General features: G+C 39.0%; 1 protein-coding gene across 2 annotated transcripts in view; it reads right to left on the reverse strand.

Moving 5' to 3' along the window:
- LOC115227315 overlaps positions 1–24,000 on the reverse strand; it is a 210,815-nt gene that overhangs the window by 91,284 nt on the left and 95,531 nt on the right. For both annotated transcript variants that reach the window (XM_036500679.1, XM_036500678.1), the window contains exons 2-3: positions 13,433–13,590; positions 9,804–9,984 (exon numbers count right to left, since the gene is read on the reverse strand). In XM_036500679.1, the coding sequence (XP_036356572.1) occupies positions 9,804–9,984; positions 13,433–13,590 (339 nt within the window). The remainder of the gene's footprint in view (positions 1–9,803; positions 9,985–13,432; positions 13,591–24,000) is intronic.

Below are 24,000 nucleotides of genomic sequence, written 5' to 3' on the forward strand. Positions count from 1 at the left end.
GCAAGAGGTGCAAATGAGAGTAGCTGCATCAAACTCCATTCTTCACCAAGTGTCACATATTAGACGAGGTTCGTCGTAATAACAGTGTAGCACAAAACGGCGGTGCATCAGCATGGCCGCAGCTGAGATGAAACTAGGAAAAAAATATATATATATGTTTCAGTGGTAATTAATGAAGTGAATAAACTGAACAAGCGTTTTACTTCATTAATTATAAAAACTGAAATGATGGTAAGAGTATGACTTCTCGTTTAGACCTCGATCAGCCCTGATCCAGCATACATACGCGTTTTTCTGTTTGTAGAGTAGGATGTAATATAAAATACTAATGGTTTACCTGCTACGTCTAGCAGGTTGGGCCTTAACGCAAGCTTTCTCTCTGCCTGCATGGTGAAGTAGAAATACTAGAGTATCTCACACAAGAAATATTTGATCCTATTCAGTTTCGTTCCGCTAAGTTTTTTTTTTCGTTTCAAGTTTTAAGCCTAAGGGGATGTTGACATTATCGACGGGGAAGAGCGATGTAGCCATGTATTGCGGACAGTTCAGTCGTCTGTATCAGTGTGATATCAAGAGTGACCAAGTGTCAATGTGACACATCATTAAATATATGCTTGTAATATTCATGAAACGATACTGCCGCCACCAGCATCATTGTCGTCATCACCAACACCACCACCACCACCACTATACTCACGCATATCATGATAATTTAGCAGTAGTAATATCGACTTCATATTTTAGCACAAGGCCAGCAATTTAGAGGGAAGGAGGCAAGTCGATTACAGCGACCCCAATGCTCAACCGGGACTTATTTTATCAACCCTGAAAGGATGAAAAGCAGGGTCGACTTCGGAGGAATTTGAACTCAGAACGTAAAGGCAGACGAAATACCTATTTCTTTACTACCCACAAGGGGCTAAACACAGAAGGGACAAACCAGGACAGACAAAAGGATTAAGTCGATTATATAGACCCCAGTGCGTAACTGGTACTTATTTAATCGACCCCGAAAGGATGAAAGGCAAAGTTGACCTCGGCGGAATTTGAACTCAGAATGTAACGGCAGACGAAATACCTTTACTACCCACAAGGGGCTAAACACACAGAGGACAAACAAGGACAGACACACGGATTAAGTCGATTACATCGACCCCAGTGCGTAACTGGTACTTAATTTATCGACCCTGAAGGGATGAAAGGCAAAGTCGACCTCGGCGGAATTTGAACTCAGAACGTAACGGCAGACGAAATACCGCAAAGCATTTCGCCCAGCGCGCTATCGTTTCTGCCAGCTCACCGCTTTTGTTTTAGACAGTAGTAATATTTACTATAACATTGAAGTTTTCTCTCCTAGCATAGCACATAGAGCTGTCATATTTTGCGTGGTTTGGGATCTCGTAAATATATTCGCCGAGGTAATTAGTGAAATATAGATTCTGTTTCTCAAGACTCCTGCCACTTAGAACACACCACTTCCACTATACCTCCCACGATACCTCCGCCTTCACCATACTATCTGCAAAACACTATTACTTGGTTAAAGAAGGCCTCGGTGACACCAATATCAGTCATGTAAGTCGAATCAAGGACTTGAACGAAATTTATTTCATCAACTTCTGAAGGATCAAAAGTGAAGTTGACCTTGGCAAGATTTGACCTCATACCGTAAAGGGCTGATACTTAAAGTAACTTGACGTCCTAGCATCTTTATAATCCTTTCTACTAATGGCACAAGACCTGAAATTTTATAGGGAGGAGATTAGTCGATTACATCGACCCCAGTAAAACACTGGTACTGAGAGAGAGACATAGATGACAGCAAATGTCAAAAATGCCCACCTTCACCCATTTCCTATCAGAAGACGTGTGTTAGTGCAATTAATTATGAAGTAAGACACAAAATTATCTGGAACAATCATATTTGTGTGAGCAGTAGGGGTGGGGAGCATGTGATAAGAATCTCAGAAGTCTTCTGCGATCGAACTTGTTTCAACTTGTTTGTTATGGTATAATCTGTTTCGATTACACACACACATCCAAGCAACCAACATTCATAGATGTATACTCAGACACATTTAAACATGCTTGCATACATAAATAATGCATAACATATATAGATTTATGCATTTATATGAAAAAAATATATACGTAAATCTGTGTATACGTGTATTTTACAAATACACACACACACACACACACACACATATATATACATACATACATATATATGTGTATGTATATATATATATATATCTATATATATATATATATATATATACATACATATATATATATATATATCACCGTGACCGGCCAGGCTATCAGATGTTGCTACACATCGCTTGTCACAATGCGCTTCGCATTGTTTTAGCCTTCAAATGACGCCACCTAGGCGAGTAGGCCAATAGAGGAAAGAGTGAGAGAAAGTTGTGGGGAAAGAGTACAGCAGGGATCGCCACCTCCCCCTGCCGGAGCTTCGTGGAGCTTTAGATGTTTTCGCTCAATAAACACTCACAACGCCTGGTCTGGGAATCGAAACCGCGATCGTACGACCGCGAGTACGCTGCCTTAACCACTGGGCCATTGCGCCTCCATATATATATAATATATATTATATATATATATATAATATATATATATATATATATATATATATATATATATATATATATATTATATTATATATATATATTATATATATATATATATATACCTACATACATATATATATATATATATATATATATATATATATATATTATATATATATACCTACATACATATATATATATATATATATATATATACATACATATATATATATATATATATACATACATATATATATATATATATATATATATATATATATACATACATATATATATATATATATATATATATATATATATATATATATATATATACATATATATACATATATATAATCAAAATAAGCAACAGGAATAACTTCGGTAATTGATACGATCGTTTCACGCTACATCATTTTATTAAATGTTGTAAGTATTACAACAGCCATTAATAGAGGTTTTCCATTAATACATAATTTTGATATATATATATACCTACATACATATATAAATATATGTACATATATAAATATATGTACATATATACACATACACACACGATTCCAAACGCCAGAAAGCCATAAACGGCATGGGAAACCGAATATGCCTTCAGTTAGATCTGTTTGCTATTGTCCAATGGGAGGAAAAAAACAATATTCTTTTAAATGAAGATAAGTTTGATTTGATCCACTTTGGAAAAGAGGAAACTCTGAAATTACCATATGCTCTTCCCTCGGGCGACTCCCTAGTATCATCCAACAACACTAGAGACCTTGGAGTAATTGTTGATTACAATCTAAGCTGGAGTTCCCATGTAAACAGCAAGGTTGACCTGGCCCGCAAGATGTGCTCCTGAATTCTCAGAACTTTCCGGTCTAGAGATACCTACATCATCATCCTTCTCTACTCTACTTTTTGCCCGACCCCACCTTGAATACTATTGCCCAATGTGGCCCCCTCCCCGCCATACGAAGCAACTCATTATGAAAGTAGAAGCACTCCAGAGGTCAATAACATGAAAGATAGTCGGCATGAGTGGCATTGATTATTGGAGTCGACTCAAAAAACCTAATCTCTACTCTTTCCAGCGTCGCCGGGAGCGCTACATCATTTGTGTTACGTGGAAAATATTCCATCGATATTGCACAAATGATGTTTAAAATCCCTCCAAGACTTGGCCCCCGTGCTATCCGCCCACTACAAAAATTGAACTCGGTACTCAGAGCAAAATTATGTCACAATTACTTTACCTCGACCGGTCCAGTTCTCTTTAATACCATACCAAAATACGTCAAAACGGAAATGGATCCCATAATATTCAAATATTCACTGGATAAATCTTTTCTAAAAGTCCCGGACCAACCTCCTACACCCGGATATGTCTCCCAAAATAATAACTCTTTGCTAGAGTGGACCATGGTGCCCCATCTATGACAAAAAGACTTCACCAGGTGGTGCTATTAAGTTAAACATGGCCTGGGCCTGTACTGGCCGAAACCTATTAAAGTTATCAAAGTTATATACAAACATACATATATACAGATGTACATATATATGTGCACATACATTCATGTATATATATACAGATATCTATTTATATTTACATATTTGTACACACACACACACACACACACATATATATATATATATATATATGTATATATATATGTGTGTGTGTAAAAGTATTTATAAATAATTGCACAAGATTTGCACATGATTTGCAAATGATTTGACCTGAGATCTTATGCTGAAATTAAACCCATTTAAAAATACACACTATTTCGTGGTAAATAATAGTATATATTCATACATACATACATACATACATACATACATACATACATACATACATACATACAAACGCACATAGATACATCCATTCATTCGTAGATGCATACATATAGACGTATGTAAGCGTGTATGTATAGCTACCCCAAAATGTCAAGATACTACTTCTCATTGCTCAAGGCTGTTGCTAAAGCAGAATATACTTCAATCCGTATTATATAAATATAGACAATGTCCCTCGTTTTGAAAATAAACATAAATATTAATGCAAGGCGGCGAGCTGGCAGAAACGTTAGCACGCTGGGCGAAATGCGTAACCGTATTTCGTCTGCCGTTACGTTCTGAGTTCAAATTCCGCCGAGGTCGACTTTGCCTTTCATCCTTTCGGGGTCGATAAATTAAGTACCAGTTACGCACTGAGGTCGATGTAATCGACTTAATCCCTTTGTCTGTCCTTGTTTGTCCTCTCTGTGTTTAGCCCCTTTGTGGGTAGTAAAGAAATAGGTATACTGGTGGAACATTCCCTTCAACATTTGTTTACCACGTAGAAATAAAACAAGCATGATGTTTTCCAACACTGAATTGTTCTCTTTCATCCTCCCTCCTTCCCTGCTCTCTTCTTAATGACCTCTTGCATGTCCTCAGTAGAACTAAATCAATTGGAGACTACTCTTTTATGTTCCACACCAGTTTGCTTCCATCTCTGAAAAATACCTATTTCTTTACTACCTACAAGGAGCTAAACACAGAGGGGACAAACAAGGACAGACAAACAGATTAAGTCGATTACATCAACCCCAGTATGTAACTGGTACTTAATTGATCGACCCCGAAAGGATGAAAGGCAATGTCGACCTCGGCGGAATTTGAACTCAGAACGTAGCGGCAGACGAAATACCTATTTCTTTATTACCCACAAGCGGCTAAACACAGAGAGGACAAACAAGGACAGACAAACGGATTAAGCCGATGATATCGACCCCAGTGCGTAACTGGTACTTAATTTATCGACCCCCGAAAGGATGAAAAGCAAAGTCGACCTCGGCGGAATTTGAACTCAGAATGTAACGGCAGACGAAATACCTATTTCTTTACTACCCACAAGGGGCTAAACACAGAAGGGACAAACAAGGACAGACAAACGGATTAAGTCGATTATATCGACCCCAGTGCGTAACTAGTACTTAATTTATCGACCCCGAAAGGATGAAAGGCAAAGTTGACCTCGGCGGAATTTGAACTCAGAACGTAGCGGCAGACGAAATACGGCTACGCATTTCGCCCGGTGTGCTAACGTTTCTGCCAGCTCGACGCCATCTCTGAAAAATTCCGTGAAAGCAATGTTGTTACCCTCAACTCCAACAAAGCTTTCAACTGTATCAAAACTTTGAACTGTACCGAAACTTTCGGCGTAAGGGAACCACTTGTCTCTTATTTAATCGATCAAACCTTCATACCAGTTCACAACAGATTAGTTGATATTTCTTTTGCCCAAATGCAGTCGACTCTGGTGTTCCCCAGTGTTTACCCGCCACTTTTTTCCTTCTATATACCTATTTCTTTACTGCCCACAAGGGGCTAAACATAGAGGAGACAAACAAGGACAGACACATGGATTAAGTCGATTATATCGACCCCAGTGCGAAACTGGTACTTAAGTTATTGACACCGAAAGGATGAAAGGCAAAGTCGACCTCGGCGGAATTTGAAATCAGAACGTAGCGGCAGACGAAATACCGCTAAGCATTTCGCCCGGCGTGCTAACGATTCTGCCAGCTCGCTCTATATATCAGTGACCTGCAAGTCATGTCCGGCCATGCTCACTCTTACGTAGACCATACGACGCTTCTTTTTCTCCCTGATCTTCTCCAACCACGCATCATTCACATGCAATTTAGACACTACACAGCAAACCTGCACTGATACCATGGACAAATAATTTGAAAGTTTATATTAGGTCGTGCCATCTTGCCTCATTCATCACCAATAAAAACAAACACTATTCACATCAAGAAAATATCATCGCACCAGCATCCTTAAATATGTGCAGCATTTAGACTAGAGCTCTCGCAGTCGTTCCATTTGTTAAGACTCACTGTGATTCAGGATCTACCTTGGCAAAGGCATATCCATAACAAAACTAGGACAACGTGCTAAAGCTAAACCCTTTTCTTCAAATCTAGAAAATACTTCAGTCCCAATCAATTGATGATACTGTACATGGCTACAGTGAGATCTGCAATGATTATTCCCACATTCAGGACGGTACTGCTTCTACACACACCGAATTCTTGTACCAGTCGAATTATTAGCATAAAATTACTCACAGAAACGACAGATCCATTCTATATCTTTAAAGGGAAAGAGAAAAAGATTCAAAGGTCGTTCATACAGCTATCATATACATAGATATATACAATCATATTGCAGAGATAATAAATATTAAAAAATCACAAGAGGAAAGTTTGACAAATATGGTTTTAGTTTAACGCTTCAATGGAGAAAGAGAGTTCCTTAATATTTCGGACGTAAGTTTTTTATCAGAAGGAAAGAAAGGATAAGAGAGAAAAAGGGATTTGAAAAGGAAAACAATGAGTAGTATGAAAATTAAGGAGACAGATTATAAGTGAAATGGACTGTGTACAATTAATTCATCGTTAGATTGTTCTAGAAATACCTTATGGAGATATTCTGTTTTCGTTGTTAGCCACCTCGATGACGAGCAGCGGTCATATATATGTTCTCTCTAAAGTAAACCACACGACAACATTACCGTGTTCGCCTACTGAAATATGATATTCCGTGTTCCGGTGTAACATCAGATTAAACTACTTTTCGCCTGAATGTAAAGTGACTGTGTATAAAGACACTTGTATTATGGATGAGCTGCAGTAGTGGTGGTGGTGGTGGGGGGGGGGGGTTAGGATAACTAGCGCCATCTGTAGTATCTTAGCGATAGCTATTACTGATCACTATCTCCTGTTACTTAGTAATTTTGTAGCGTTAGTGCAAAACACTCGAACCAGTGCTGATGGATTACTTGATGTGTTTCAACATGGTTTCAAAATATGGCTGTCAGGAAGATTAGTTGGCTTGTAGAATATATTCGTATATCGAATAAAGTTGTACACCATGGCGAAGACATCAACAATAACGTTTACACTCTGTTGGTATAAGGCGGTGAGCTGGCAGAAACGTTAGTACGCCGGGCGAAATGCGTAGCCGTATTTCGTCCGCCGTTACGTTCTGTGTTCAAATTTCGCCGAGGTCGACTTTGCCTTTCATCCTTTCGGGGTTACGCACTGGGGTCGATGTAATTGGCTTAATCCGTTTGTCTGTCCTTGTTTGTCCCTTCTGTGTTTAGCCCCTTGTGGGTAGTAAAGAAATAGGTATATCAATATATATTCGCATAGGCGGCGAGAGCTGGCAGAAACGTTAGCACGCCGGGCGAAATGCGTAGCCGTATTTTGTTTGCCGTTGCGTTCTGAGTTCAAATTCCGCCGAGGCCGACTTTGCCTTTCATCCTTTCGGGGTCGATTAAATAAGTACAAGTTACGCACTGGGGTCGATATAATCGACTTAATCCCTTTGCCTGTCATTGTTTGTCCCCTCTGTGTTTAGCCCCTTGTGGGTAATAAAGAAATACGTATTTTGTCTGCCGTTACGTTCTGAGTTCAAATTCCGCCGAGGTCGACTTTGCCTTTCATCCTTTCGGGGTCGAATAAATAAGTACCAGTTACGCACTGGAGTCGATCTAACCGACTTAATCCGTTTGTCTGTCCTTGTTTGTCCCCTCTGTGTTTAGCCCCTTGTGAGTAATAAAGAAATAGGTATAATGTTTCTTATCAAATATATTTCTCTATTGTAAATCTAAACTGTTTTATGCTTAAAGTATTCACGGACCAGCTTATGACACGAGTTCATGTACACATTCAAGAATTTAGTTTGGACACAGAATATAGCATTATCTCATTTTATCTAGATATTAGGACTAGAAATTCTGTGACTACTCTATCTGCGGGATTGCTGTCCGCTCCAGGTAATACAATAAGTTGATCTTGCGAGTGGAACACTATTTTTTTTCTAACCCGTTAAGATTTTGGTCGCTATGTAAAAATATCCGATTCAGCTTTTTCATCTATGGATTCATAATGTTCAGATAGTCAATTACACTCTTACTTGTTTCAGTCATTTGACTGCAGCCATGCTGGAGCACCACCTTTAGTCGAGCAAATCGACCCCAGGTCTTATTCTTTGTAAGCCTAGTACTTATTCTATCGGGCCCTTTTGCAGAACCGCTAAGCATTTCGCCCGGCACGCTAACGTTTCTGCCAGCTCTCGCCGCCTTTGCAGACGATATATATAACCGTTCAGTGACTGACACTGTTGTTTAGTTTGATCAATTCAAATCTTATCGAGTTTCCAGTCGTGTTTGTTTGTTTGTCCGTGGACAATATATCTCAAGAACTGCCGAATGGATTCGAATGAAACTTTCAGGGATGTTTAGCCTCGTGATTGGCACGAACTGATTGGATTTTAGAAACGATCCGGTACCGGACAAGGATTCCGGATTATTTTCCCGGTTTTTTAACTTAATTTTTGAGAGCGGTTGGGTTCATTTTTAGTATTCTCGTTTGTGAGAGCAGTCAAGTTTATTTCAGATATTCTCATTTTTTAAATTATCTCCGGTTAATTGCTGAGAGGACGTTGGTGCTGCCTTAGCAGAAGATTGCGTTCTCTCAATGTTCTTGTTACAAGTGAATTTGGTTTTTAAAATCGCAAGAATTTTGTTCGCTGTTATATTAATTGGACCAATACTAAGCCCTCTCCAAAGGCAATAACTTTTGTATCTAAAACGCCTATGTCCCCTTTTGTTTAGTATTTCTGCTATGCTAGGGATATCATATCCATACACATACACTCATATACACATACACACATAAACACACCTATATGCACACACGCAAAATTTTGCACTAAAGAAATCTGGTGACGGTGAAAAAAAAAAAGGCAGACTTCGATCCAGTTTCGTATTTTAGAAGTTGGTCCTTGAACAAAGATTATCAATAGCTCACTGCGACAGCTATAATTCTTAACATACTCTTAAACATATATTAAGATAGAGTGAGTTGACTACAACTATGAATGTTCCACAGAACTCTTCAAAGAATTATAAGTGAGTCAATGAGGGAATGTCTATATGATTGATTCACTTACCAGAAAAAACAGCCAAATAGTCTTAAAACAAAACAGAATGCATTGCACACTGTGGTCCTTGACGCAGTGTGTATGAAAATAAGACGAAGAGTTTATGCACGAAGTATCTTGGATCATAAGATTTCTTGATAAGAGCTGACACAGGAGGTGAGCAACATGTATGGTAAAAGGTAACATTGACTATTCCATAAATTGTTGACTTACCATCTTTGATGTAAAGGTCAATCTCAAACATATAATTCTTCACTTGGATAGACTCCAGTTGGTAATCGACCTGAGAGACTCGAAGAATTCCGGAATGTTCTCCACATGGTATCCGAAGTTCGCCGCTATAGTAGTGAGATTTCTTTAACAACAGTTCCACTTTGGTCATTCCGCTATCGACCTATTTGAAGGGAGGACATAGAAATATGTTGTTTAAATTATCTATGGAGACTGAAAATGTTAGACTGTGACGATTAACATCTCTCACTCGCAAGGCATTCTTCATAGTACGAGTGAGAAAACACAAATATGAAACAACAAACACGAAAAAAACAGACATAAATACATCTTGGCAGATCTAGAAAATGAGGGAGGGTTACATAGGCAGACATTATTACCAGAATGGTATCAATAGAATACAATGTGATAATACATTGTAGGGTAGAGGCATGATTTACTGAGTCTCTTTTTCCATGGTATATGACTGGTACTGATGCTACATAACCCAAAGGATAAATTGCGGAATTTGAAATCAGAGCGAAAATGACGTAAGCAAATACTGCAAGACATTCTAGTTCAATAAAGAACCGAACCTGTAGGATACTGTCGGGATTTAGTTCGCTCGAAGCTTCTTAATAGGACTTTACTGGAAGGGGATTAATGAAAGGGTGGCTAGCCTTACTTAGAAATAGGCTAAGAAGTAGCTAAAACTGTTGCATAAATTACTATCTCGGACCATTTCCAGTCTGATCGGATTAGAGTATTTGTACGTCTACAGCCAGTGGAAAGGACGCGTTTTAATGGTCAGACTATTCATGTACTATAAGTCCTCTCCATGGTAGGATCAGCTTTTCGTGATTGCTGATGTGCAGACATATGCTAACGTTACACTAGTTACAGATTTACTTAAAGTTTCTTAACGGTAGGCCGGTGTGATCTCTTTGATGATACTGCATTCCTGGGTCAAAAATAAAATGACTAATATTGGAAATCAGATATCTAAAATACTTGCAGATACTCACCACTCTCTATCAGTCGGTGATAATTTCATATTAGCAAATATAGGGGTCAAATGGTTTGGAAAAGAGTTCTAGGAAACAATCTGGGCGTCCACGAAGAGAGATTAGGTGCTCTATTCGTGACTACTTTCGAAATGAAGACTATTATAAATAATGATCAGAGATCCTTAGCCTTGTTAGTGCTATCAAAGGGCACTACTGGTCTGAGAACAACGGACGAAAGTGCCGTCAGGTGGGATTTTCCGAAATACAAGTGGCACAATGAAACCGTTCTGCACGCACTGACTCGGCGTCTGAATACTGCTGACTTATGGAATTATATCAAATACCTCTCTTTATAAAACTACATGCTTATTTATCCTCAAACTTCAAACCAACATCCATTATCCTTACGAAGTATTCTAACCGTTTGACCAAGAGAATCGATATGTTTTTACATTTTTAGCGTACTATTTGAAGTCATCTATATATATATATATATATATATATATAAACGGCAGTTTGTCTGTGCGTGTTTCTGTGTGTCTGTTTGCTTGTACCCTCACCCTGACCACGGCTTTCAACCGATTCTGATGAAACTTGACACACACATAGCCCAATGTCATAATTCAAAACTAACGCAGCGAAAATTTTGAAAAGTTCCCCCAGTTCTGAAAAAAATCGATAAATTCGACATGGGGTCGAGAATCAGGAATACGAACCACAAACTGTCTAGGGGACGCAACTCTACCTTTTTTAAATCTCAAAAAAAAATTTACCATCATTTTTTTCCATTTTTTTGCTATTTTTTGGCTATAACTCTCTAAAAATGCTTTATAGTTATTTCCCTTACAAACCTGAGCAACGCCGGGCGATACTGCTAGTATATATATATATATATCAGATGATTTATTGTTCTCCTTATTGTTAACAGTTTCATTGGCAGGTTTGGATTTCTTCAATATGTTTGTAGAAGGAATCAATGCAACCAGGAAGAACAGTGGAGATTGTAAGTTATTCTTCTACAGATTTTCCAATAACTCGCTTTCGCATATCGTTCGTCTTCCCACGATCACAGCGCTTTTAATAAAAGACTTAATCTTCTCGAGGACAGTTAGGATTTTAAGGCATTCCAAAAGCTAATAATGTAACACATTATTATTATTATTATTATTATTATTATTATTATTATTATTATCATTATTATTTAAGGATTGATGTTAATCCTCTCGAAGGTAAAGGAACAATAACAAGAGTGCTCTTCTTATTGTTTCTTTACCTTTTGGAGGAGTAACATCAATCCTTAAATACTACCAAAATGAAGTTGATTGAGAGGATTATTTTGAACTTGTGGAAAACACACGAAGTGTCGAAATATTGTTCATTCGATAACAGTCGCACTCTTTTTCTTCTTCTTCTTCTTCTTCTTCTTCTTCTTATTATTATTATTATTATTATTATTACTATTATTATTTTATTATTATTATTATTATTATTATGTTCAAATTCCGCCGAGGTTAACTTTGCCTTTCATCCTTTTGGGTTAGATAAAATAAGTACCAGTTGAATTCTGGGGCCGATGTAATCGACTATACCCTCCCCACAAAATTTCAGGCCTTGTGCCTATAATAGAAATGATTATTATTATTATTGTTAAAATTATTATTATTATTATTATTATTAAAATTATTATTATTATTATTATTATTATTATTATTATTATTATTATTATTATTATTAGTGTAGTGTATTGAGCTTAGTACCGCAAGTTAATTACGCACTTGTTAATTTTACATTGCCAACGCTGACATCAGTACCATCCTATCATGTGATGTCTATCTACAGCTTGAAGTACTGGAGCCACGAATTCAACGCTGTGACAGGTAACGAACCTCAGGTGTTGTAATCTATATGCTCATACACTATCACCTGCTAATCACTCACCTCGAAACACACAGCAGAAATTGGTACCAGCTGTAAAGCAGTGAAAAAAATTCTTTTTCTGAAGTGTGAAATTTAAAATGGATATTATTTCTATTAGAGCTCAGTGAACAGGAACCAATGATATATGGAATTTTTATCCAAACCGTGTCTGTAACAAGACAATGAAAAGCGGCGAGCTGGCAGAAACGTTAGCGCGTCGGGCGAAATGCTTAGCGGTATTTCGTCTGTCGTTATGTTCTGAGTTCAAATTCCCCCGAGGTCGACTTTGCCTTTCATCCTTTCGGGATCGATAAATAAAGTACCAGTTTCGCACTGGGGTCGATGTAATCGACTTAATCCCTTTGTCTGTCCTTGTTTGTCCCCACTATGTTTATTCCCTCGTGGGCAATAAAGAAAGAAATATGACAACGAAGCGCAGTGAAAGAAAGTGAGATACTATTCATATTTTTCTCCTTTTCTTCGATACATTTCTGAGATTTGAAGGCCTAAGCTTAGAGAAAGCTTATAGACCATGTAAACTGTTTCAAGAATGAGGAAATTTTGCTTCCAAAGACGTTTCTTTAATGAAATCTAAAAGTGAAACTACAATTCAAATGCGCAAATCGAAAGTCATTGCTTTCAGGATTAGAAGTGGGTTGTTACTTTAATTAATATACTGTCACCAAGAGAATAAGCTGGGAACATTACCTGTCCGTAATTAACAAAGAGTAAAATTTTGTCGGCGACATTAAAAGGTAGAGATTTCTTCCAGTGATAGCGACATGTAGCATATTTTCCAACTTCCATTGTAGAGCCCATGACTTCAGGAATCTTGCAACTGTTTTTCTCGACTTCACATTGACGTTCTGTAATGTAAAAGATGATAAAAAAAATTGTGGGTTGTGTTGATAGTGACGTCTCTATGTTTATTCATACCAAAGATATTAATTACAATATGACCAGTGAAATTTTGGAAAAGAAACCGATTTTGTTATATTTCGGGAGGGTCGTTACGACAATAATAAACACATGCACTGGTTCTATTTCACCTGTTATATTTTTTTTATCTTGTTACTTAACAATTTCATCAATAAACTAATCGATTGTTTGATTAATAGTTCGGCCAATCAATCAAGTAGCTAGATTTGTAAAAGCCCTTTTGTCGCCATCAACGGCATACTTTCTCTACTCTCCGTCTGCAATACATACATACAGTGGCGACTCCGGCACTCGGGCCGTTGGGGCTTAGCCCGCGTATAAATTTAGTAAAGTATTTGCAAGCTGATTTCTGCCAACACTGATTTCAATAACTGCAGCCTCGGGCACCTTTTATTGAGCCTGGTCGCAGTTCATTTATTTTCGTTCAGCGTTTGGTGGTCGTCTTAGAGGTGCCCTGTGTCAGAAAATATCTTTCGTAGCAGACATTCTCTTGACATTGTTCACACGCACCTGACTCGGGCTCAGAAGTTACAGCCCGAGTTGTTATTTATAATCGTAAAAATTAAAAGTAATTCAAATTCAATGTTTTCTTAAAACAATAAATTTCTATAGAGATTAGGATTTAAATTCAAATCTATAAAAAATTTCCGTTCTACAATATTCTTAAAGGAACGAAAAATTATTCAGCCCTTGGACTAATACGAACGAGCCTGGTAGGTGTAAAAGACTATCTGGAATCTCTTGTGAAGAGTACAAGCGACAATTAGATCGCTGGTGTTTGTTGTGCACTCCGCCATCGATATTTGATTGCTGTTATTCTGTGTATCTGTGTATCTCAGTTGAGTTTTGCAGGGTTGTTTTATTTTAAACCTTAACTTAGAAATGGAGAAAGACATAGTGCTAGATATAAAAAAAATAAGCCATTTGGGGCAAAAAATTAAGCGGAAAAACGAGAAGTTCTTCGAGGAGGCATGTGTCCTATGCAAAATCTGTGATGAGCCCGAGCGACGCTGATGACCCGGAGTCGCCCCTGCATACATACATACATACATACATACATACATACTAATACGTCCTGCATTATGAAGACAGATTTTGTCGTCTGCGTGACTGGCCCGTATCGCGCACCTCGTCGACTGACCCTGCTCGTTGTGTCTGTCCATTATTTATCAGTAGTGGAACAGCCCACTTTTCACTTGGTGGGGGGGGAGTAGGTTCTCCACAACACCTCCCCCTATAAGATTTCTTTTCTTTCTCAACATTATTATTTTTCTCCTCAGAATGCCGCAGGTAGTACGAGTCTACATTGTTTACCGGTAGCGCTACAAACACATAGCGACCTGACAGAAATCCTACAAACGGATTTATATTAGTTTTCACTGTGTGTGGTTCAGTTCTGTGTCAGAGTTCCAGTTTTATGAGACATTTTCTTCTTCAGAATCTTTTTTCAATAGAATTTATATATTTTTCACTGTGTGTATTTCAGTTCTGTATTAGTCTTATCTGCCACTGCGTGTAGTTCGACTTCCTCGTCGCTACTGATATATCCTACATTATGACGTCATATTCCGTCGTCTGCGTGATAGGCTCGTACGGCACACCTCACCGACTGACCCTGCTTGTTGTGTCTGTCCACTATTTATCTGTAGTGGAACAGGCCACTTCTCACTTGGGGGTGTCCACCAAAACACATACATACATACATAAAGAGAGAGAAGAAAGTGCAATGTTTGAGAGAAAGAAGGAAGGAGAAAGACAAGGGAGAGAGAGAATCACAAAGAGACGGTTTCCTTAGAATATTACTTTCGAGAGATTTGTAACATTGGAGGCAATTGTTATACTCTAAGACAGGAGATTGAGGATCGTTCATCACGTCTTTAATAACTCTTTCAAAGACATTAGCTAAGGCTGCAGTAATACTTTTGCTAAATGCATTAATTCTAGCAACCACGAGTAGGGATTACGGTCAAATGCCTTTTAAAGAGTTTTCTCTGTTTTTAGTTTTCGCTTCACAGTAGCACAGCTTAATTGAAAGTTGTTCATTCCCCATCTTTTTTTTGTTCTATTTTTCTGTTCAATTAATCACCATCTCGCTGGAATTGCAATAGTCATGGGAGAAATTATCTTCATTGTTTGTATAAAGCTGACACATGTTTAGGTAAGAAATAGCTACACAGTTTTTTTTTTTTTTTTGCCAAGCCTGTATTCGTTCTTGGCTGCAGGATTTGCTTTACTAAGGCAAACCAATTTGACATGCTAATCTGGCTTTCTCTTAAACATACACGTGATTGGATTCTTTACGACATCAACATCATTTATGTCTGTATTTACGTATCAATATAATGCACTGTGTTTAGTTTTTGAGCACATAGGCGGGCATAGGAATGTATGAGTGTGTGAAAGTTTGCATAATTATATGTGTGTGTGTGTAAATGGCTATGTACGTATGTATGGCCGTATGAATGTGTTGGTGGTTGTGAATAAATATGTGAATGTGTGAGAGAAAAAGAAGGGGAAGCTGAGAGAAGGGGAGATATACAAGGAGAAAGAGAAATAGGGGATAGAGAGGGAAAGTGATAAAGCAGTAGTGAGAGTGGCAGAAAGGGAAAGAAAGAAAGAGCGTGTGTGTGTATCTGTGTATGTGACTTCCAGCAGCTTCTTCAAGTGCTGGTTTTCAAATAACTATCAGGTTCTCGGAATCACACATCTAACGTGAATTATCACGTTTTACATCAACCCCTCGAACATTTCGCACCCCACATCACATTTTTTCTGCCTCACACGCACTCTCATACACATATACATACACACAGAAGAAGGAAGAGAGAGAGAGGAGAGAGAGAGAGAGAGAGAGAGAGAGAGAAAGTGAGGGGGAGAGAGGGGGAAAGAAAGTAAAAAAAAAAAAGGAAAGAAACCAGTCTAGATTAACTGCAGGCCTCAGTTTTTCAATATCGTATAGAAAGAAACCAACTCCTGTTCTTTCTCGTTTGCCTGCAAGTTTAATTTCAAGAAAATGTCATTAAATGATCTAAAACAACAAGAACAAAAACAACAACAACAACAACAATAACAGCAGCAGTAGTAGTAGTAGTAGCAGCAGCAGCAGCAGTATCAGTAGCAGCAATAGCAATAGAAGTAATGACTTCAGCAATAATATATGTAATTGAAACCTTTATATTATTTGATTATATCCAGTGTTGTGATAACTTGTGTAATTATTGATAATTGTGTAATATCAAACATGTGCCGCATGCTGTCACGCATCCGACTGTTTCTACACTGTTGCTATCAACACAACACACTCTAGTCGTAGCCTCGCTACCACTTGTATTACTACCAACACCGCCAACACCACCAATATCGCCAACATCAACAACGTTAACACCTAATAACCCCCCAATGTCATCCACTCCACAGACGTCTTCTCTGTACAGCATCACCAACACCATGAACAAAAACCGTTGCCAATAATAATACCACTAACACCAACATCATTAGCTCAGCTAACTAAAGACATGAACACCAACACCAACGCCACAACCAAAACCAAAGGCAAATCCACTACACAAACTAGCACCACCAGTACCTTTACTACCCACAAGGGGCTAAACACAGAGAGGACAAACAAGGACAGACAAACGGATTAAGTCGATTATATCGACCCCAGTGCGTAACTGGTACTTAATTTATCGACCCCGAAAGGATGAAAGGCAAAGTCGACCTCGGCGGAATTTGAACTCAGAACGTAAGGGCAGACGAAATACCTATTTCTTTACTACCCACAAGGGGCTAAACACAGAGAGGACAAACAAGGACAGACACACGGATTAAGTCGATTATATCGACCCCAGTGCATAACTGGTACTTATTTAATCGACCCCGAAAGGATGAAAGGCAAAGTCGACCTCGGCGGAATTTTGAACTCAGAATGTTAAGACGGACGAAATATCGCTAAGCATTTCGACCGGCGCGTCAGCAATTCTGTCAGCTCACCACCTTCAACATCACTAGTACCTCTATTATCAACACCACCAATAACAGCATCACCGACACGTATAGCAACGTCACCACCACCACCACCACTACCAACACCCCCACCAAACCACCACTAGCAACAGCACTTCTTGAAATACCACCAGTACCAATATTACCAACACCATCCATACCAACGCTCATACCCTCAGCGCACCGACGGCAGCACCACCAACACCATCTGCACTACAAACTTCACTCCATAAACCAATACTCGCTGCACTGCCCCCACGACCACAACTACCACCATTACTACTACTACTACTAACTACTACTACTACTACTACTACTACAACTACTACTACTACTACTACTACTACTACTACTAGCACCACCACCACCATTACTACTACTACTATTACTACTAGCACCACCACCACCATTACTACTACTACTACTACTACTACTACTACTACTGCTACTACTACTGCTGCTGCTACTACTACTACTATTACTACTACTATGTAAACACAACTATTGCTCGGAGCATTCCTCCCATTAACCTTCCCATAACAATAGCCGGCACGATCGGCACCATTACGACAACCACTATGACTATTGTCATCCAGCAATCATCACCATCGCTACAACCACCATCATCACCACCATCACCACCACTACTAAACTACCTTCACAATGGACAGCACTACCACACACCTACGGACACGCGCACACACATTACGACTACTGCCACCACTGCCTTCCTCGACATTTCTATCACCCCTGCTACCACCATTAGCTCTAGTACCATCACCACAACAAGTACCACTACCACTACCACTTCATCTACCACCATCACTCCTATTACCAACTGTTGCCAAGGGATCCGTTGAAAGGTGTCATATTATCTTCTCTTCAATGCCACGTGCAGAAATACGGATATTTCCATTTCTTCGGCACCCCGTTGCAAAAAACTGATATCTTGATATTCAGTTAAAGATACTGATATATTCATCTTTTCTGCATCATGATACAAAAAATATTAAGGACCCCATCTTTTCAGCATACTAATGAAAGAAAATAACGTATCTTCATCTGTTCAGCACCATATTTCAAAAAATTGTGGCATCTTCATTTCTTCAGTATCTTGGGAAGCACTCTGTCGGTTACGACGATGAGGGTTCCGGTTGATCCGAATCAACGGAACAGCCTGCTCGTGAAATTAACGTGTAAGTGGCTGAGCACTCCACAGACACGTGTTAACGTAGTTCTCGGGGATATTCAGCGTGACACAGAGAGTGACAAGACCGGCCCGTTGAAATACAGGTACAACAGAAACAGGAAGTAAGAGTGAGAGAAAGTTGTGGTGAAAGAGTACAGCAGGGATCACCACCATCCCTGCCAGAGCCTCGTGGAGCTTTAGGTGTTTTCGCTCAATAAACACTCACAACGCCCGGTCTGGGAATCGAAACCGCGAACCTATGACCGCGAGTCCGCTGGCCTAACCACTGAGCCATTGCGCCTCCTCTTCAGTATCATAAAACGGTGGTGTATTTGTTTCTTTAGCGCTATGTTACGAAAAATTGTGTTGTTTCCTTCATGTTATGAAAAGTTATGGTATATCCGTTTCTCCAGCACCATCTTACAAAAAGTCGTGAGATGTCCATTTCTTCAACCTAATGTTATAGAAAATCGTGAGATATCCATTTCTTCAGCTTAAGCCATCACTTTCATATCCCGCACCCTAAAAGTTGGTATGAATACCATCAACAGCCACTCACTGAGGGATAGAACGTTGTCATCCAGTGGAGTGATGAGATACATACAGGCAGGCAAATAAATGCTAACAGGCCAGACGTCGTCATTAGAAACACAAGACAAAAAAAAAAATGTCTGTTAAATGATATGACGGTGTCTACTGTTAGAAATATCTTAGCAAAAGAATTTGAAAAGCTATCGAAATACAAGGACCTTTAAAGTTTGATATCTAGGACGTGGCAATTAAAAACCAAAACCATCCCCGTTGTTGTGGGTGCCCTGGGAGTGATCAAGAAAGGTACGAACAGAATTTTTGACGAGATCATAAGGAAACCAGGAATTCTACAAAGTTGAAAAAATGATGCTGACATCAATCTCACACCTTCTCAGGAAGTTTCTCCCGTTTAACATATACATGCATTCCGGCCGGAAGCTGAAATGAAGTGGAAATCAAACGAAAAATGAACAATGGTGATAATATTAGTAATAATCTTTCCCCCAATTGGCAGTCTGAAATTTTGTAGAAGATGTAGTCGATTACATTGACCCTAGTACTTAACAGGTACTTATTTTATCGACCTCGAAAATAGGCAAAGTCGACCTCGGCAGAACTTGAACACAGAACATAAAGACACACGAAATGCTGCTAAGCGCTTTGTTCGAAACACGTAGCATATAACTAGGAATTGTGGAAGCACTCCGTCGGTTACGACGACGAGGGTTCCGGTTGATCCGATCAACAGAACAGCCTGCTCGTGAAATTAACGTGTAAGTGGCTGAGCACTCCACAGACACGTGTACCCTTAACGTAGTTCTCGGGGATATTCAGCGTGACACAGAGAGTGACAAGGCCGGCCCTTTGAAATACAGGTACAACAGAAACAGGAAGTAAGAGTGAGAGAAAGTTGTGGTGAAAGAGTACAGCAGGGATCACCACCATCCCCTGCCGGAGCCTCGTGGAGCTTTAGGTGTTTTCGCTCAATAAACACTCACAACGCCCGGTCTGGGAATCGAAACTGCGATCCTACGACCGCGAGTCCGCTGCCCTAACCACTGGGCCATTGCGCCTCCACTAACTAGGAATTAATAAGCCAAACAAGACTACAACATACGCAGATTATTAAAATCATTAGAAAGGATTATCCTGGATGAAATAGATTATATTCATGATTGAACTAAATTACGATAATAATGTCGTGGCAACCAATACGCCAATTCTGTAAGTTATAATATCTCTAAGTTATAATAATAATATTCTCAGCTGGAAACTAAAAGTGACTAAATAAAACAGGAACAAAAATAACGACTGCATTTAGATTACATCTTTAAATACCTATGTGAGAAGAATAATTATATCTACCAAGAATATAGAAAAGTAGGGGATTTTTTGCAGCTGTATAATTATTACATCTCCAGTAAGATTATATAAATATTTTGTAAATATTAAAGGAAAAGAGTTACACAGTTAGTGACGCAATATGATCAACATAAAATAAATGTTTTCTATCTTTAGGGTAGACAGTATGTATTAGACAAATAAGGCGGCGAGCTGGCAGAAACGTTCGCACGCCGGGCGAAATGCTTAGCGGTAGTTCGTCTGCCGTTACGTTCTGAGTTCAAATTCCGCCGAGGTCGACTTTGCCTTTCATCTTTTCGGGGTCGATTAAATAAGTACCATTTACGCACTGGGGTCGATGTAATCGACTTAATCAGTTTGTCTGTCCTTGTTTGTCCTCTCTGTGTTTAGCCCCTTGTGGGTAGTAAAGAAATAAGTATGTATTAGACAAAAGGTTGAGTCTGTTGTTAGATGCACAATATCAAAGCTGATGCTGAAGATATGCTACTAAAAGCATTCCTGTCATGACTATATCATTTTTGAGACTTCTTCCTATTTATTAAAGATGGTATTCTGTTATTTGAGTCATTTGGTTATTATATCTAGCAGATTGAGCGAATACATAAAGCTTCTTCATAGGCTCATAGGTTCAGATAATAGATGCTGAGAAGATGGAGAAATTGAAGAGACTATTAAAAAGATAATAAAAAGTATTATAAATGAGCCAACAAAATAACCTTATTAGTCGTTGGTGTGTTGATCACCGATACGGTTAATTACAGACAAATTTGGGTAAAGTGGAAATGGGCAAAGAAGGAGTAAAAAGGAAGTAGATAAAGAGGAAGTGGCAAAGAGGAAGTGAGTAAGAAAAGGGGTGTTAAAAGAAAGTGGGCAAAGATGAAAGGAAAAGCGGAAGAGGGTAATGAGGATTTGGGTAAATAAAACAGTTCTCAGCTCAGACTGAAATCAGATTGAGATCAGATATTGGGAACAAAAACAACCAGAAAACATAAAATGTAGCAGAGGTCAAAATGTGATAGCTCAAAATGCGGAGGCTGGAAAGTTTTGGATCAGCTGGAAAGTCAGGTGCTCGACATAACTCCATTAGTCAGCAATACTCGAGCACTGGACGGGAGTATACAGAACAGCAGAAATTTTTTTAGATTTGAATTTTCCACGATGAAAACACCTCATCTCCTTTCAGGATCCTAATGCCAGCTTCGCCACCACTCCTGCTGCTGTTGTTTTTGCCAGTGTTGTTGTTACCGCTGCTGTTGCTGTTGAGCGCTGTTGAGCGAAGCGGTCTTCGTCCCAGAGCTCGCAAGATGGGAGAAGTCCGAAACGTGGTCCTTTGCTATTCGTAAGACCCGCAGAAGAGAAAGCAGGTCAACCCCCGACACAGAGAGCATCGACGGATGGACGAATGCGCATCCAGGCTCAGCGGTTGCGTAGGAAGTCGGGGACAAGAAACAGGAAGAAAGAGTGGGAGAGAGAGTTGGGGCGAAAGAGTACAACAGGGGTCGCCACCATCCCCTGCCGGAGCCTCGTAGAGCTTTATGTGTTTTCGCTCAATAAACACACACAACGCCCGGTCTGAGAATCGAAACCGCGATCCTTCGACCGCAAGTCCGCTGCTACTGCTGCTGTCGTTTGTCGCTATAGTATTAGTGCAGTTATTTCGACTTTGAACTTGAAAATCGTTCTCCTCCCATTCTTGGTGAGCAACTATCTTTGCAAGTCACCCTCTCCCTGCAGTTTCCTGGCTGTGAAAGTTACTTCATATTTGACGACAAACAAAAAAGCTAATAAAACTGATGTGCTTTGGTCGGCTTAAGCAAATGTTATATAATAAAATTTCAACAATTACTAACTTTCAAACATATAAATAGACGAACAAACTTACTTGGAGTGACTAGAAGTGACGCACTGCTGATAACATCACGACCACCACCACCAATAACAACAACAAAAATAATGAATAGGAGGAGAAGAAAAAAGAGGAAAATAGGAGGAGTAGGAGGAAGAGAAGAGGACAAAAAGTAGTTTTGTTGATAGAGTAAAATTAAGAGAACAAAAAACGAAGCATCAGTACTTCACTTCCAACGAATTTCACCAAAGAAAATCAAAGAAGTTCCGAAAATACTGAAAGATATTTTTGTACACAATAAATTAAAGTACTAGAGAGAATATTTTTACTTACTGCCTCCCATAAGTAATGCTTTGCAAATGTAGGCACTAATTAAAAACCAGAGAACATAAGGCAAATTAGTACCGAGCAGATTAATTATTCTTCCTTAAAAACGATTTTGGCTTTGGTAGACTAACTGACAAGTGATTTGGCAATCGTAGACTTAATGAAAACAGATGCGGATATTAATGTCAGTAGAACAAACAAAATAATAAATAACCAGAAGCTATACTAATTGTAGAAGGAAGTGTGAACTCTCTAAGTTCTACTAATATAGGAATATAAACCCCAAGTAAATAACATGGAAAATAAATATACGGAAAAATCAAATGTAAAATCTTCGAATCCTTAAAGAAATTCATAACTAAAAGATTAAGACGAAAACATGAGAGAAAAATAGATCAGAAATGTATCCTGATTACAATAAGTAACTGAAATAGATAAATGATTAAATAAATGAAAATGATCTCGTGATCAAGAGACACGTGAAGCAATAATTTTTTTATCAAATGGTGAATATTTCCTCATCATGAAATTGCCAAAAGTTCTTTCAACAACGCATTAGAACTTTTATAGTGGAAGTGGAAGCACTCCGTCGGTTACGACGACGAGGGTTCCGGTTGATCCGATCAACGGAACAGCCTGCTCGTGAAATTAACGCGTAAGTGGCTGAGCACTCCACAGACACGCGTACCCTTAACGTAGTTCTCGGGGATATTCAGCGTGACACAGAGAGTGACAAGGCCGGCCCTTTGAAATACAGGTATAAGAGAAACAGGAAGTAAGAGTAAGAGAAAGTTGTGGTGAAAGAGTACATCAGGGATCACCACCATCCCCTGCCGGAGCCTCGTGGAGCTTTAGGTGTTTTCGCTCAATAAACACTCACAACGCCCGGTCTGGGAATCGAAACCGCGATCCTATGACCGCGAGTCCGCTGCCCTAACCACTGGGCCATTGCACCTCCACAGGACTTTTATAAAGAACTGATTAAAAATGAAATAGAAACCAACGAAGCAGCACGTGAAGAAAAATACATCAGAAATGTATCCTGACTACAATAAGTAACTGAAATAGATAAATGAT

The sequence above is a fragment of the Octopus sinensis genome, linkage group LG2 (genome assembly GCF_006345805.1).
Source record: "Octopus sinensis linkage group LG2, ASM634580v1, whole genome shotgun sequence".
NCBI lineage: Eukaryota > Metazoa > Mollusca > Cephalopoda > Octopoda > Octopodidae > Octopus > Octopus sinensis.